This window comes from Coenobita brevimanus, chromosome 88, assembly GCF_032717465.1.
Source record: "Coenobita brevimanus isolate Jiangsu-jjx chromosome 88, ASM3271746v2, whole genome shotgun sequence".
In the NCBI taxonomy this organism is placed as follows: Eukaryota; Metazoa; Arthropoda; class Malacostraca; order Decapoda; family Coenobitidae; genus Coenobita; species Coenobita brevimanus.
In genome coordinates this window covers 1,148,569-1,167,249 of record NC_137041.1, presented here as the reverse complement: position 1 = coordinate 1,167,249, position 18,681 = coordinate 1,148,569, and the positions used below count along the sequence as shown (strand labels likewise).

The 18,681-nt window shown below is 40.4% G+C and overlaps 1 protein-coding gene across 1 annotated transcript; it reads left to right on the top strand.

Moving 5' to 3' along the window:
• Positions 1-571: 571 nt before the first annotated feature.
• On the top strand, positions 572-17,585 carry LOC145411154 (uncharacterized). The gene is made up of 12 exons (XM_080281209.1): positions 572-932; positions 2,957-3,093; positions 4,730-4,839; positions 5,985-6,205; positions 7,657-7,819; positions 8,639-8,748; positions 11,599-11,731; positions 12,464-12,611; positions 13,867-13,977; positions 14,462-14,592; positions 15,551-15,713; positions 17,496-17,585. The coding sequence occupies exons 1-12, from the start codon at positions 572-574 to the stop codon at positions 17,583-17,585; spliced, it is 1,878 nt and encodes a 625-aa protein (XP_080137335.1).
• Positions 17,586-18,681: the final 1,096 nt, after the last annotated feature.

Genomic DNA, 18,681 nt, shown 5'->3' with positions numbered 1-18,681 from the left:
AACAGCTGTCAAGGAAGCCAACCTAAGCCTGACACCTGTAAATAACTCACTAAACCCAACAAATCAGATCTGAATATCGTCAGATATAAGTCTGGAAAAAATCAGGCATAGTAAACTGTACCCCAGAATGACAGTGTTCACCCCACCTATGTCTAAAACACATTGATCAAAATCTAAAAACAGTCTATAAATCAAACTAAGCAGAATTTTAGTCTAAAGTATCATCAAAATCGGTAAGAAAAATAAAAACCCATTGTTAAACTGGGGTTTGGCCGTCGTTTGGCAGGGTTTGGTGCAATTTCTCTCCTCATTGTTAAGCCAGCGTATTGCATCTAAGGGTATCGTATATCGAGGTATTGCTGTATACAATTTAGTATATAATTTTTCTCTCTCCCCATTACTCTTGGATAGTAATTTTCTCTCATGACACTTGGATAGTAATTTTTCTCTCTCCTTATGACACTTGGATAGTAATTTTTCCTTCCCCTTATGACATTTAGATTGTAATTTTTCATTCCCTGCGTGACACAAGGATGGTAATACAGTATTTCTTTCCTCTCTTGACACTAAGATGGCGGAATGGGTGGAGCACAGAGGTTGGTCCGGTAGCAGAAGCCGCAGTTCTACATCAAGAAACCAAACTAGTAAATTTTCACTAAAGACTGGCAAAAGCCAAGCCAGCACCTCACAGTCCATTGATGACCATCAGTGGAGGGATGATACTGGATGGGGTAAGACTTTCCAGCATGATCAGAAAGGCAGTTTTCCCAGTCAAGACAACTCATCGCACATTCAGAGCTTGCCAGAACAATTCTGGGATAATTGTAGGATCCGCACTTACATGGGACCGAGGAGAGACTGGATGTGTTCAATCTGCAATGCTCTCAACTTTCAGCGGGAGACTGTTTGTAAACAGTGCAGCACTCTTAAAGGTTAGTATTGACTTGGGTATTAAGCCTCCTTTAATCTGTTTATATCCAGACACCTCAGTTGCAGAGAGGAGACAGGGTGGACATGAACAAACCACCTTCATCGCAACCTGTCCTCCACTATTGGATTGCCTTCCTCTGACTCACACCACACTCATTCCATATACTGTACCCCTCCACTTCATTCTTGGTCTCTGTTTCTGTACCTCTCCACCTCGTTCTTGGACTCACTTTCCATCTTACATCTTCTTGTCAGTCTTTCATTCTCCATTATCTCCACATGGCCATACAGTCTTTGAGGATGAGATGGAGGGATGGGGTGGAGAGGTACAGTAATGAGAGAGGGAAGTATAAGTTGGAGAGAGGGTAGTCTGGTGGCAGAGGAGTTGGTGACATGGAGGCTATTAATTTTTGGCTACCCTTTTTTATGACTAAGGTATGTTATATGGCTATAAATAAACTGATACAGTAGATTGATTTAACATCCGGTACTGTCACTTTTCATTATAAATAAGAAAATATGAGCCTGGTAACATACATTAGATAGTTCAGCTTTACTTTTTTTTTTTTTTTCATACCTGATGGCTTGTATGTGCTGTTGATTTTACCTGTGTACTGTACAGTCCATATGTATATTTGCATAGATGAATATAATAGCAGCTTTTTATTTCTGTATTGTTTTTATTACAGTATTATTTATTATTATTATTATTACAATCACTCATCTTAAATGTCAGGACCAGCTTGCCTAGCCCCGGGCTCCTATGCTTCTCATGGGGCAGCATAGGAATGGATGATGGTTGGATTATTATTATTATTCCTTCCTTCCTCTTCAGTCTTTCTTTACTTCATTCTTTCCCCGTCCTTCTGCCTACAGGTGACTTTACACTCCCTCTTTTGTCTTTCCTTCGTTCTTTCCTGTTCCTTCTGCCTGTGGGTGACTGCACTGAGTGACAAAGCGAATGGTTTCTTGTACACCAGAAAACAACTTACTACACTGGGTGGTAATCATATAACCAAATTATGGAGCCTGGTGGTTTAATGGGTAATAAAGGCACTCCAATCGGATTGATCCGGTGAAGGGTTATATCCAAGGGGTGGTTGGGGTTATTGCTCACGTAATACAACTCAGGGATGAGTGAGGCTGGTCACTCTCATCTTAATGTCAGGACCAACTTGCCTAGCCCCAGGCTCTAATGCTCCTTATGGGGCAATGTAGGATTGGATGATGGATGGATGGATTATTATTATTATTATTATTATTGACAAAATGAAGGAACGTTGTGGGGTGGATATGGATGTGGTTGAGAAGATTAGGAGAAATACACTGAGGTGGTTTGGGCATGTGGAGAGAATGGAGAATGAACGACTGACTAAGAGGGTGTATGTAGGTGAGGTGGAGGGAGGGAAAGGGAGGGGTAGACCGAGAATGAGGTGGAGGGATGGAGTTGAGAGGTATATGAGGGAGGGGGGAGTAAGTTGGGGGGAGGGTAGTCAAATGGTGGGTGACAGAGCGACTTGGAGGCGTTTTGTCTGTGGCCACCCTTTGCGGGATTAGGGTGTTGGGCTATAGATAGATAGAAAGATAGATTATTATTATTATTATCATTATTATTATTTATTTTTTTTCTTATTATCTTTAATTGGTAGAGAAGGCCATATTTTTTTTACAGTACTTAATATGTTGTAGTGTGCCTGTGTTCTTTGCCTCTTCTCCTTTTTTTATTATTCTTGTTTTATTTTTGGTAATACTGAAGTGCAAATCAAAATATTTCTCAGTGTGCCTATGTTCTTCTATTCCTCCTTTTTTCTTATGTTTGTTTTATTATTATTTGTTTGGATTTTTACTTGATATATTGTGATTCACTTTTTTTTTTTTTTGAATCAAAAGGTATTTCAGTGTGCATGTGTCCTTCATCTTCTTCAGTATTATTCTTATTCTCATTGTTTAGTCACACACTTACAGGAGGTGCATGGCGTGGGTCAACCATTATGCTAAAATACAATCATCCTCTTATCTCTTGCAGCCACCATATGTTTTTATGAAGATTCAAAACCATCTGAAGACTATTCAAGCCCTAAAATTCAGAACTGGAAAGCCCCAACCATTCTCAACAAAGATGGCATTGAAATTGTCAATTGGGATGCAGTCAACACCAACTGTGTGAGTAATCTTTTAATGTATTAAACCAGTAACATAATCTTTCTATTCTTGCCATCCTTGGGTCGTGGACTGACATGGAGAGAAGAGTGAGTGAGAAATTGGTTTGGATAGTGAGAGTGAGGAGGGAGAGACAAGGTGGGTGAATGAGGGGTAGGGGAAAGGGTTTAGGTAGAGGGATGGAGTGAAAAGGAACTATATATGAATGAGGGTGATGTGAGTTGGAGAGAATGCAGTCTGATGGCAGAGGACAGGATAATATGGAGGCAATTTGTTTGTAGACACACCATCTAGTAATAAGGCATTTAGCCATAGAAAGATATTTTTTGACAATTGTATTCAGCTTAGGAGCAGCTGACATGGAGGGGTTGGATGTATCCTTCTCTAATCTCTTTGCCATTGTAGTTATAACTGTGAATTGATCATAAGTTTGAATCTCAGGCCAAAACCTCTACTTAATGTCCAAGATGAGACACATTATTACAAGTTGTATTCTACATCATGATTTCATTTTTCTCCAGTTTCTCTACTATATTCAGTTTGACTTGGCCCAAAAATTCCTATCTGTCTTGAATGCTGAGCTTTTTGCAATGTAGTACCAATAGAATCTGATCCTAGTCACAAAGAAGTGCTGTGAAAATGAACTAGAGCCATTGCATTGTCTTATTCTGCCGATAATGCTAAAAAGGACAAAAGCCTGACCAAGTTAAAGTGAATGGACTATATCAGCTGTCTGGATGTGTGCTATAGTAAGTAGGTGGTTTTGGGACTTTGTTTATGCTTCTAGCCCATAGTAAGCTTCAGTTGTACCACTCCAAGTCCCTGTACAATCATTTCTTAACTCCATCAGATAGATAACATATACCAGTACTCTATACTGTACATTTCACTCTTGTTTTGGGTGTTTGTTATCTCCTTAAGTATAAAGACATACTGTACATTTCACTGGTACTCTATCCAGATGACTTTATTCAGCCCAGGAGAGGCTTTTCAAACTGGACGAGTTAGGAATATCTTCATTTAACTCTACCACTTGTAGGAATCCTTACTGGGTTGAATTTAATTATTTGATTGTGGCAAGAAAAGAATTAAAGCTATGTCATTATATTGAAGAAATTAAGAGGAAGCATGGCATTGTATTTATTTGATTTGATTTGGAAATGTGATTGGTTGGGGCATTTCCCATCCACTTATCCAGTATTGTGCTGCTCTCGGGTGCCACTTCTTTCCTCTCCTCCTTCCTTCTTTCCATCCTTCCTCTTCTGTTCCCCCCCCCCCCATCGTTCTTTTCTCTTCCTTCTGTCTGCGGGTGACTCTACACTGAGTGACAAGCCAAGTGGTTTCCATTCACTACACTGCATGGTAACCATATAACCAAATTATCATCCCTGGTGGGTTAGTGGGTAATTAAGGCGCTCCAGTCAGATTGAGCCGGTACAGGTTCATATCCAACGGGTGGTTGGGGTGTTTTTGCTCACGTAATGCCACTCGGGGATGAGTGAGGCTGGTCACTTTCATCTTAAATGTCAGGACCACCATGCTTAGCCGTGGGCTGTTACGCTTCTCATGGGGCACCATAGGATTAGGTGATGAATGGTAAATGAATGAATGGTAGTTTAATGCCTCAGTAAATTCACAGGATAGATTGGAGGCAGAACGATGGGCTCACTTGCCGGCTATCATGAAAAACACATATTCTGAAGATCCTGAAGTGAAAAACATGACACAGGAAGAGGTTGATTCCTTCAGGTATGTGACCATATTAATGATTTGTTTGGCTATTTGATCATATTAAAGGATAACGAAAGATTTTGTAGGTGTTAATTTTCTTTTACTCTAACTTGTCCTATAATTTCCATCTCTTTTGTCTTGAAATTTAAATTATAGCAAAATAATAACACAAGAATTTGATGCTGCTCATGAGAAGTGCAGTGGAAAGCTGTAGTCATAGCATTGTCTTTTCTGCCATCGAGCAATGTAAAATAAGCTCCAGAAGGATGAACACGTGGCAAGTCAAGGTGAAAGAACTGTAGTTATTTATAATAGGTAATAAAAAATGCATGTTTTAATGGTTATGCCTGTGGGATGGAGTCTGTCCCATAGACGTGAATGAGCACGTGGCCCATTTCATTGGACACACTGTTTATTAGTTCTCCTTCTGTTTTATCTTTGTGTTTCTTGCTTTCTAAACATAACTGGGAAAAAGATGTTTGGGTGAGGATGATGAAGACAGCTCTAGTTCTGTATAGTCAGAGACACAACCATCTTTCAGTTCCATCTGAAGAAAATTTACAACTGGTGAACAATAAAAACCCCGTCTCTTCTGGTGCGTGTTTCACATGGTTTGACTTTTCCACTATGTTTTTTGTCAAGCTATGGGAAGATAGTAATTTCTGTCTTGGTACATTTTGCATCAGAAGTTCTTCCCCCCCCCCTCACCTTCCCCCCCCCCCACAGGCTTTGAAAATCGGTGTGGTAAATCCATAGACACAGACCTATAGCTAAATAAAGTGATCATTGTTGTCAGTTGTTAAATAAAGTGATCATTGTTGTCAGTTGTTACAGATTCACCACACTGATTTTCAACGTACAATACATGTACTTAAAAAATAAAAATCATTACCCTTGTGGTGTGGACATAGGGATCAAGGATTCTGAACTTACTCCCAGTACCAAACAAATGTGGTTTCACTTTTACAAACCATTTCAAAGTTGCTGCACCCTAGGGTAAGGAATATCTATATAATTTTTTTAGCGGGTGTACTTGAAGAGATGATTGGGAAAGGTGACTGGACTTTGAATGCCAACTGTGCAGTAGGTTTATTTACTGACCCGCTTGCATATCCCCAGAGTATGCAATAGGTTTCCTCACAAACTGTGTTTCATGTCCTCAGGAAGAAATCATTCAACATAGAAGTGTATCATAACAACTCAAGCTGCAAGGAGCCAATCCCGAACCCAGTGAAGACGTTCAAACAAGCTTTCAAGCATTACCCGGGAATTCTTTATGAACTAGAGAAAGAAGGGTATGAGCACCCAACCCCCATCCAGTCTCAGGCCTGGCCCGTCCTGATGCAAGGTTACGATATGATAGGGATAGCGCAGACTGGTACAGGTGAGTGATAGGTGGCTAGTATGAGTTTTGTTTCCCATACTGGTAATTATTTTGAATGTAAGATTTTTCTGTGGCCATTGCAGGTGTACAAGATTTTTCAATGGCCATTGTAGACTTACAACATTTATTTCTGTGACTTCTGAGATTTTTTCCCTGATAATTTTAAACTTACAATATTTTTGCCATAATTATTTTAAACAAGATTTATTTCATGATTATTTTAAGCTTTTGAGATGTTAGATGTATTAGATTTTTTCCCTTGATTATTTTAAACTTCGGAGTTTTTTGCTTGAGTATGCATAGGAAATATCTTTTCTCTGGTTATTTTAAACTTCTGTTTATCTATCTATTGCCAGATGCCATAATCCCGTAAGGGGTGGCCATTTTACTTTTGAGTTATTTGATTTACGGGGAGGGGCACTAACGCTCCACCAACCCACTTGTTGACACGTAGGGAGCACGTATGGTTTTGTTATATGGTTACCACCCAGCGATGTAAATGGTTTCTTGGCTTCCAGGAAACCCTTTGGCTTGTCACTCAATGTAAAGCCACCTGTAAAGGAAAGAAAAGCAATAAGAAGTGACAGGAAAGATGGGAGAAATAGGAGGAGAGGAGGGCAGACACAGAAAAAGAATGATTAAACTTAAAAGATTTTTTTTCTATGATTCTCCTTAAAACCTGAACTTTTTTCCATGATTATTTTAAATGTAAGACCGAGGATGAGGTGGAGGGATGGAGTTGAGAGGTATATGAGGGAGGGGGGGGTGAGTTGGGGGGAGGGGAGTCAAATGGTGGGTGACAGAGTGACTTGGAGGCGTTTTGTCTGCGGCCACCCTTTGCGGGATTAGGGCGTCGGGCTATAGATAGATAGAATAGAAGAGCTTTTCCTTCATTGACCTAAACCTAACCTCTCTGATCTGAATACATTGTTGTTAAATTTGTTCTAGCTCCCTTTACATGATTTTATTCAGGCCAGGGAGAGAAATATCTGTTGCCTGGTTGTAAAAACATTCTTTAACTCTCTTCTTATCCCTGAAAGGAGGAAGATAGTCTGCTAGAGAAGAGTACTTTGGCCTGCAGTCCACTGGGTTCACATTTCACTCAGAAGACCCTAGGGCTACACTTACTACTATTATTAGGACTACTAACACCTTTTACTGTTATCACCACTACAAACACCTATTACTATTACTAACATCTAATATTATTATTAGAACTAACACGTATTACTATTGTTTCTACCAACACCTACCGGTACAGTATTTCTGTTATAAGTACTTCTAGCACCTGTTACTATTATTACTTCTAGCATTTACAGTATTACTATTACCACAAGCACCTATTTCTGTTACTGCTGCACCTGTTACTATTACCATATTATTACTAACACATGTTACTACTTGACAATATGGATCATGATATTTATTCCCTGTTACCCATTTGTCCACAGGCAAGACTCTGGGATTCATACTTCCAGCACTTGCACACCTTCTCTCACAACCCACGCCACGGTGGAAGCGTAAAGGCCCCACCTGCCTCGTGGTTGCTCCTACTAGAGAATTAGCACAACAGATCGAGAGAGAAATATCAAAGTTCTGCGGTGATGTTAGATGGTTGGTACTGTACTCGCGTTATCTCAACAGAATCATAATTCATTCAGACTTTTATTTTTATTTGAAGTTGATATCTGCACAAAGAGATTCATTCTCTCTCTCTCTCTCTCTCTCTCTCTCTCTCTCTCTCAACACTAAACTGAACTTTGCATGTTATCATCATTCATCACCCATTCTGATATTTTTTTCAAAGTGTAAATCTATACACATCATCAGTTATCATTCAGTCACATTTTTATATGTAATGTATATTTCTATCAATACATGGGGTATTTTTATAATATTTTGGCATGACGTTGTTGTACATAATCGTGTCACATAAGTAGAATGTGGCCTCCCTCCAGTTGCTTGAGTATCAGTCTTACGGTGACATTTTTTTCCATAGTACTTTGTTTTACTATCACCAAGTAATTGTAGTTAATGTAGAGGAGGGTTTCTTGTAAACTCTTTTTACTCTAACTTGGGCTAAATTGACATCCTTGCATCATGAATGCTCAGCTGTAACTGAATTAGCAATATAATTATGATGATAGTCACTGGGAAGTGCTATTGAGAGAATGTAGAGCTGTAGTAGTGTCTGTCTATCATTGATCTGTGTGAGATAAGCTGAAATGAGGTGAAAATCTAGATCAAGTTAGAATATAGTTAAAGAGTTAGTGAAAGAATTATCTGACCTCTGGTTCAAAGAGTATGTCTGAACCTGAATAAAATAGAATAGTAGTAAGACTGAAATTCAGTACTGTACAGTGTATCCCATAAATAGTACTCTGCTAGAAACTCACATAGAAACTAACTGCTAATATTTTTGTGTCCTTGTAGTGTGTGTGTATATGGCCAGGGAGACAGGCGTGCTCAGATCAGAAAGATAAACGCGATGGCGGAGATTGTTGTGGCCACACCTGGACGTCTCAATGATTTCAGTCAGAAGGGTAAGTTGTATTGTATTATAGCTGGTTTGTTTTATTCTGATGGGACTGTGACTCTCCCACAGCTTAAGTAGTAACTCGTGTTTCATTTAGTTTTTGAAGGCTTAAGCATGCTTGCATGCATTGCCTGTGGTCACTTAATGGCAGTTGTCCATGCTGTTCGATCTCTGGCAGCTTCCTTATTTAGTCCCTTATCCCTAAGGTCACACTCAGTGACCTCATCCCACGTCTTTTTCGGTCTGCCTTTTGCTATCCTACCCCCAACATTAAGATTTCTCACTTTCTGCACCCAGTTATCATCCCCCATCCTCCCCATATGCCCAAACTATCTCAGTGTATCTATCCTCATCACAGTACCAATACACTCCAGTCCCATCCTATCTCTCTACTCTTTCATCGTAAATCTAGTCCCCCCAAGCCTCGCACTTGGGGATGCACTGCACATCCACTTAATCATTGCCATTTCTGTATTTTTGAGTCTCCAGATATCCTCTTCCTTTACTGCCCAGGTCTCACAACCATACAGCATTACACTCCTAACACATGCCACACAAAAATCCTTTAGCACAGAGGGAGAGCCCTCTCAGTGTCAGGAGAGGGAACTGCTCCCTGAACTTCTTCCAACCACTCCTCACTTTAGCCACAGAGTTAGCTCCAGTCCCACCTCCAGGACATAACATGTCTCCCAAATAACAATACTCTTCCACATACTAAAGAGACTCACCAGCAAGTTCAATCCTTTCATGCCTGGCAGTATCCACATGCTCTCCCTGACACACCGCACACATGAATTCAGCGTTATCTTGCAGTCTGCTTCTAGTACTTCATCTCTTATGCACCCACTTATCACAAACGCTGCACGAGATGGAATTACAGTAATCCCTCCAAGATCCGACATAATGGAGCCCAAGCAACATCTGGGACTTGGGAAAAATGTCCCTGGACAGGTACTTATAGACCCCAACCCAACCTGACTTTGAAAGCCACCTAAATAGCTTCCCACTGGACATGCACAGCACCTATTGTAAGACCCTAGTCACACAGATAAGGGACAGAAACCACAAAATAAATGAAAAGGAACCAGAGAATGAGAAATTAGAGAGTATGGAAAATACTTAGCACTGTACAGGGTACCTACGACGTGTCTGTGAACGTTGTGAAAATTAACCTGCCTCCTCTATGGCTCTAACGGTGGTGAAGGTGCACTTGAAGCACGTATAGTACTCCAGTGTTGCGCGTCACTTAATCCTGTGCACTGTGAATTATAATTGTTTAACTGCACATTCTGTTCTTACTTGTGCCATGCCACTTGCAACACACCAATGTTGCACTGTGCACTTAATCCTTTGCACTTTGAATTCTAATTTCTTAACACTGCACAACACTGTTAATTACCATGTGATCTAGTGGCGAGGTATTGCAGTTTATTCACAAAAATGAGCACGTGGCGCAGCCATGGCGATGAGCGTGCTGTCACGATGGTAGGTAGGCAGGAACTTGGGAGGAGAGGATTTAGGGGCACTCTAGCAGACGTTGCCGGAAGTTTGTGCCAAAACACAGCCGTTTGCCACCACGCGGCAAATTTTGAGTAGGGATGAACATATACTTTTTTTTTTTTTTTTTTTTTTTTTTAAATTAAATAATGCCTAAAATATCTAGGACGGAGTCTGGGACTTGAGCATCTGGGTCTTAAAGGGATTACTGTACTTCCCACGCCCTTGTGGCAAATCGCACATGGCTGCTTCTCCTCTTTTTTTGACAGTACAGCCCCCAGCCCTAGATACCATCACTTTTGTTGTATCAGCATTTACTTTAAGCCCTAGTGCTCCATCTGATCTCCATTTCCTAACTCTTTCCTCTGCCTCCCTTTCATTCCCTGCAGTCAACACCAAATCATCAGCACACAACATCTCCTATGGGAATCCATTTCTGAAGTCACGTGAGAGAGCTTCAAGTACCATAATAAACAACAAGGGGCTCAAGACTGACCTCAGATGCACACCAACATTCACAGAAAACTCCTCACTTAAAGCTCCATTCATCCTTAGCTGGGTGCAAGCACCCATATACATGGTCATAACCACCCTAGCCATCCACACCTTGAATGGAATATGATGAATCTTAGGTATGAGGTAGGAATTTGTCTCCATGGGTGCCAGTCAGATTTATCCTTCAGTCTGACTACACTTGACCATTAGATATGTCTTAAAGTGGTTATGGATCTTTGTCGATGACAACAAATGTGCAGTGTAATTTACTTAATGGTGTCAGTGCATTCAGTAATGGTAGTAATCCCTCAGTGTTCTGTTTATCAGTTTATTCATTTATTAGAGTATTCAGTGATAATGGTATGGTAAGTCCCGGTGTTTTTTGTATCACTGATTCATAAACTACACTGCATTACACCCCAAACTAAGGTCTTTTGATATTTTCTCTATATGTTTTCAAATGCTGCTTATATATTTCTATGCGAGGAAGAAGGAACCAAAGACCACGAGCCCACAATAACTGTTCCATCCAAGAGAAAATCAAACTACAAGAGAGAGTCAAATTCAAGATCCGATCATTTCGAGATGCCTGGACATGCTGCGTTTGAAAGACTGGAGATCATAAGAAGCAGGAAATACAGACAGAGGGAGACAGTTCCAGAATTGACCTGTTGCATAAATGAAGGACTGGGAGTAACGGTTAACCCTTGCATTAGAGAGTTGGACAGAAAAGGGATGAGAGGTTAGAGTTATATTGAGTTTTCTTTAAGTTCATTCACCGTCCTTGGGATTCTTGTCATGTAAGCCAACCAGACCCCTTTGTAATGGTAAGATTTTGGTTGTAATGATGTGAATGGCATTGCAGGTATTATCAACCTGAGTTCGGTGTCGTATCTGGTTCTGGACGAGGCCGACTGTATGCTGGATATGGGGTTTGAGCCACAGATACGCAAAATTGTATTAGACATACGCCCTGATCGCCAGACAGTGATGACCAGGTAACTTAACACATGGCACCACTTGTTGAAAGATAGCATTATTTTATGAGAGAGAGAGCCATCATATCATCATCATCATTTTCTATTTTATGCCCTATATACATGTAGCACTCTTCCACTTTGCTGTGTACAGCACTAAATGTTTGTCATACCTATAGACTAGTTTTTGTAAATCTGTTCATAAGACAGGTTTCGTAATTTCATACTGTTGAAAGCTGTTTTGTGTTGTCCCTTTTTGGACAGTATATTATATATATATATATATATATATATATATATATCCATCCATCATCCAATCCTACGTTGCCCCATGAGGAGCGTAGGAGCCCGGGGCTAGGTAGTTGGTCCTGACATTTAAGATGAGAGTGACCAACCTCACTCATCCCTGAGTGGCATTATGTGAGCAATAAAACCCAACCATCCCTTGGATATAAACCTTCACCTTCTCAATCCGATTGGAGCACAATAATTACCCACTAAACCACCAGGCGCCAAAATTTGGTTATATGGTTACCACCCAGTTTAGTAAATAGTGTCCTGTTGTACAGGAAATCATTTGGCTTGTCACACAATGTAGAGTCACCCATAGGCAGAAGAAAGAGGAAAGAATGAAGGAATGAGAGACAGAAATGTATATATATATATATATATAATGTTTGGAGGGGGTGAATTTATGTTCATCAACCATACCATAAAAAAGATGTTAACATAACTAGTGTCTTTCCTCCACAGTGCCACCTGGCCTGAGGAAGTGCATCACTTGGCGGAGAAACTGCTGAAGGACCCCGTCCATGTTATTGTGGGCACTCTGGAGCTGAGGGCCACACACACTGTGACTCAGCATGTCATCGTATGCAGGGCAGCCGAGAAGAAGAGTATGGTAAGCTGTGACAACTTATTTATTTATTTACTTACCAGGTATTTATTTTTTTAATCAGTTACAGTTTGTCTCCCTATACTAGGTTGAGACTTTTTCTCTTGCAGTTTACAATTTTTCTTGTAGCTTGGTGACCAAGTAAGACAGTGTTACAGCTGTATATACTTCCTGTAGTACCTCTTTGTGACTAGCACCATATTCAGGTGTTAATTCTCTCTCTCTCTCTCTCTCTCTCTCTCTCACACACACACACACACACACACACACACACACACACACAGGAAAGTTCCCCCCACCCCCCAGTATAAATCATCACATTCAGTGCCTTGGTGTCATCTGAGAACTCCCTGTAGAATTTTCTTAACAGGAGAGCAAGCATATTTCATTCCTCTTTCCACTAAAAATCTTTTTCACTCGTTTGTTCTATACCACGTACGTGCTACGCTTCATTTTCATACTTTACCGTTGATGTCAAATTCAGACTACGTGACATGCTAATCAGCATGCATTTCAGTGCACCTAAAGTTTTGAAGTTGTAGAATTTTAGTGTTGGAAGTAATTATTTTTATTTGTGTGTGCATGTGTGAGTGCTCACTGTTCATGGAAATTAGTACAGTTATGATGCATGCCAAATTTTTTACAGGTACAATAAACCCTTGATATAACGAACCTTTTATAGCGAAATTTGGATATAACGACCCACCATTTCCAGAGCAAACTTCCGCTGGATATAGCTACCAAAGGTTGCTATATCTGGCGGAAGTTCTCTCCCTGGCATGGTAAGTGTACTGTAACAGTACTACATCACATTATAGGCATTGTACTTATATGTACAACTTCATACTGGATGGTATTTACTGTACATGTACTGTATAACGACATAAACCAGTGAATTCTCCATGTGAAACTTCTTAGAGTAAGTTATGGTTGCGCACGCAGGATCACCCGACTTCACGGATGTAGCGACCTTGGGTTGGTAATCCCTCGGTTAATAACAACCATCGGATATAGAGAACTTTTGGATGTAACGCCACACCCTTTTCCCCAATTAGTTTCTTATATCAAGGGTTAACTGTATTGCATTTGAGAATTCAGTGATTTAGATAGGTACTTGCTTGTCATAATATGCCAAAATATGCTGATAGGTTTGCTGTATGTATTAAATTGTTACCTACAGCCATGGATTACACTGTTTACCCAATTTAAGTAGGAATGGTGTTTAGTGGGGCCGGTCTTAATATGACGTGTTATCTTCCAGCTGGTGAAGTTTATCAAGAGGCTGGGTAAAGATGACAAGGCCATTGTGTTTGTGGCGACAAAGAATACAGTGGACTATCTCTCTGTGGACATGTTAGAGCAGGGACTCAATGTAAGTTATCAGATTTATCATAGTCCTTTTGTCTTAACTTTATTTTTCTCCCTTGGAAATTTCTTTCTCTTAGTTCAATGATAGAAGACACTGTGACAGCTTTACATTGAAGCACTGTGGTTGGAAGCATTCTGTTGATAGTTCTTCATTTATGCTGTCCCTTTGCAGAGCCCCTGCACTTCATTTTGTAGTGGAAAATAATGTTAAGCTGACATTGGTGAGTGAAATGACATTTCTACCTATTGTCTGATGCACTAATTCTGTAATGGGTGACCACAGACATTACCATGTTGCCCTGACATTGCAATTTGGCTGCTCTCCCTCCATCTTGCACCCTGCCCCATCATGTATCTCCACTTCATCACACCATTTTATCTTTAGCCTCACCCTCTTCCTCTGCCCCTCCACCTCACTCACATACACTCATCAGGTATCTCTCATTCTCCATCTGCTCCATATACCTGAGTTGTGCTTTAATATCCAGGTCCAAAGCATGCATGGCGGTAGGGAGCAGGAAGACAGAGAGGCAGCACTGTATGATCTGCGTACTGGACGAACAAACGTGCTGTTGGCCACAGATATTGCCGCACGGGGCATTGATGTCACCGATGTTACGTAAGTTTTATTATTGTATTATTATTATTATTATTATTATTATCATATTATTATTTTTATTATTATTATTATTGCTATTATAATAGTGGTTGGTGGGGGCACTCACCATCCACTCACTCAATGTAGTGCTGCTCTCAGGTGCCTGCTTTTTTCTCTCTTCCTTCCTTCTTTCCATTCTTCCTCTTCTGGCTCTCTTTCCTTCATTCTTTCCTCTTCCTTCTGTCTACCGGTGACCCAACACTGAGTGACAAGCCAGTGGTTTCCTGTACACCAGGAAACCATTATTATGCTGGGTGGTAACCATATAACCAGATTATGGCGCCTGGTGGTTCAGTGGGCAGTTAAGGTGCTCTAGTTGGATTGAGGTGGTGCAGGTTTATATCCAAGGTGTGGTTGTGGTTTATTACCCAGGTAATGCTACTCAGGGATGAGTGAGGCTGGTCACTCATCTTCAGTGTCAGGACCAACTTGCCAAGCCGTGGACTCCTACATTTCTCATGGGGCAGCACAGGATTAGCTGATGATGATGATTATTATTATATTATTTACCAAACACTAGCCACCTGCAAAGTTGCTCCCTCCAAGAAAAGGAGAAAAAACCAACCAAGTCCAAGGTGCTACATCTCCTTTGTATCATGAATTATGTGTTGTTCAGTATAACCAGTTTATGTTCTAGTGATGAATCTGGGCCACCCTCATGACTTGAATACTAAGTTGTGGTTGTGTGGTTTGAATGGTTGCTATTCATGTGATGGAAACTCAAAATGTAGGTATGGATATTGAAGACTGGCCTGAAATAGACCCTCCCCCCACCTCTCTCTCTCTCTCTCTCTCTCTCTCTCTCTCTCTCGTGTTGTATGTAGAGGTAGGGTGCTGGAGTTTATATGGTATCAGGTAGTAGGTAGGGTATATAGACAAGTACAGTCCAAAAATACTAATAAGTTTTCTTGCTAAACAGGCACATCTTGAATTATGACTGCCCCCAAGACTTGGAGGAATATGTCCATCGAGTGGGCCGCACAGGCAGGGCTGGCCGGAAGGGGATTGCCTTTACCTACGTCACCCGCCGGGACTTTAAGATGTCTAGCAAACTTGTGGATATCCTTGAGAAGGCTGGACAAGTGAGTGTTTATTATCATCATCACCATCTCCACTACTTTGTTTTATGCCTGTTTTCCATGTTGAATGGGTCATCCTCCTTGTCATCATCATTGTCACTCCTTCCCCCCACCCCACCCCACCCCACATAATATATGTCATTATGACAACCACCACTATGAATTTACATCTTTTCCATGGTTTGGGTTATCATCATCATCATTTCACCACTTCACCTCAATCGGTCCCCCACCAGCTTTTTAATATTGCATTCTTTTAGCTCTGAGGTCAGCACAGACCACCTTGTCCCTTGTTTTTCATGGTCTGCCTTTACACAAAAACAGGATAGCACAGCCTTCTGGATGTTCATTATTGTACAGTATTTTATAACGTCAGGTTGAAGTTAGTTCATTTTCTTTGAATTTTTTAGTTAATTGTCAGCATTATCAGACTTACACCACCTCGTCCTGTATCTCCCTCAGCCTGCCTGTACACATAACACATCCATCGTTGTGCTCATTATTTTGTTTTGTAACTTTAGATCGGAGTAAATTGTATTATCATTGTGAAATGCATAATCAGTGTAAAATACCAAAGTGGTGTCTCCCTGAAGCTGAATAATATAACAGAATTAGCAAGGAGAGAGTAAAGAAAAGGACACCGGAAATGAGATGGAGGAATACAGTGAGAGGATGATGTGTTGTAGGATAATGGTTTGTTACTGAGCAGAAACAGAAATACCCAGAGGTCATATTCTTAAGGGTACCTTTTACAGGATGCAGCGTCAGACAATAAATATATAGGTACCTTTTGGGGTCTTTATATCAATGCATTGAGTTGTGCAAATGATAAATTATACCAGTATATTGAAGTCATGTTATTGAGATGATATGACAATCTGTGCCCAACTTTCCTTGTTTTACAATAACTCTACACAGATTTCGTACCTCTACAGCATACTTCTCATAGCTCAGTGGCAGAAAAAGACAGTGTTACAGCAATAAATGCTGTCCATAACACTTCTTCATGGTTAGCAGAATAATCTTGTGTTGATTTACTGTTACAGCTCAGCATTCAAGATGGAGATGGCAATTATAGGCCAAGTTAGAGTACAATGAGTGTAGGACCTTTAGTGTAAACCATTAACTCGTTCAGTCCGATGACATTTTTTATCATCATCATCATCATCAGATTATTTTATTCAAGCTGAGAAGGATCTGTTGCAATGATAGTATAGAAGAAGGCTGTTGTATCACCCCTCCATTTTGAGAGATCTTTCAAAAAATATTGAATAAAATGGTCAGATGATTCATTCATTCTTCGTGTTAGTTTGTTTATAAAGGCACCAGCATGCTTGTATGTGTTGGCCTTGGTCACATAATGGTGGCTCTCCACGCCGCTCAGTCTCTTGTAGGCACTCTTATTAGTCCCTTATCCTTGGGGTCGTACTCAGTGACCTCATCCCAGGTCTTTTTTTGGTCTGCCTCTGCTATCCTCATGTTCACACCCTATACCCTCTGCACCCAGTTGTCATGCTCCTTCCTCTCCACATTCCCTAAGCATCTCAATCCACCTCTTTTCATCACAACACTGTAACGTCCTGTCATTCCTCTCAGCTCTTCATTTGCAATTCTAACAGTCCCAGGCCTGTCAGTGAAGGTGGTGACAAGAATAATAGATACTGTACAGTGCATTCTTGAAGTGAACGGGCCAAATTGAACGGTCAGATCATCTGTGACATTTCTCACAAAGCAGATACATGTAATGTTTGAGATTTTGCTTACCTTGAATGTGGTCCCTTTCAGGCGGTAAGTCCTGCACTACAGTCCTGGTCAAAGGAGCTGGAGCAACAACAGCTCAATAGAGGCAGCAGGTGGAGGAGAAACTGGCAGTGAAGCCCTAGCAATGGATAAGATTAGATACAGGGTAATCTTTTATATTTTATGGCAGTGTATTGTCTGCTGTTTGTAATTTTGGCTAGTCTGTCCCTTTTGTCCACAGTTTACTCACTTTGTTTTTTTTTATTCAGGCTAAGACCGGATGATTTTATTCTGCTAATGGAAATTCCAGCAGTCCTGAGAATCAGTGCGGATGGTATTGATCCCTCCAACTGCTAGTGCTTATATCATCAGTACTGTAATGTGTGATGTTAGCCTGAAAAAACACCAAAGTGCGCCAGTAACAGCAAATTGTTTAGTTTTCTCACTGCAGTCGTGATTTCTCATTTATTCTTCCTTAGTTGATTATAGTCTGCTGTGGACAACCCTGTAATGCTGAAGGGATAAACTCAGCCTACATTAATCCCTCTACCATAATGTTGATTTTTTTGTTTATTTCCACCGCCACTGAACAACGTGTGTGTTCAGGGTGGAGGGGTTAGTATTATTGAGGGATCCTTAGTATTAGGCCAGTCATTTGGCAACCTTAGTATTACTGTATTTGAGCTGCAAGTAGTCTTACCCTTTGTATGAAGCTGGAAGAGATGTTTGGGCTTCCATCACTCATCAGCCTAGTGATGTAGCAACCTCAGTATTATTTTGAGTTTAAAGGTGGCCTTAAGACTCAGGGAGAGAGGAGGCTGTGTTTAAGGCTTCTAGCATGTATTTTTTGCTAAGATATTTTCTTATAAGTAAGATATTCATTCCGATGTTGAGAAAATGTTTGTTCATTTGGCTTCTTATACTCCAAGAACTTTTGTTAGGGAGAGTATGTGAAAAAGTATCACTTGGGAGAAAATAAGTGTTGGAATTACAGCACTAAAGATTATAATTTCCATGTATCCCAGGTGAGTTTCCTAGAATTTTAATGTTATTGGAAAAAATTGAGTTTAGTTTATGCTCAGTCTTTTCACAGGCTCCTTGCTTATAGTGAAAGTTTCTCCAGTAAAAGTCCTTTAATCTGACCACCAATAATTTGTATATTCCAATACTCTGAATTTTCAAGGCGGCTTTATATGGGCTTTACCAGTGGATTTATCGGGTGACTTACTGA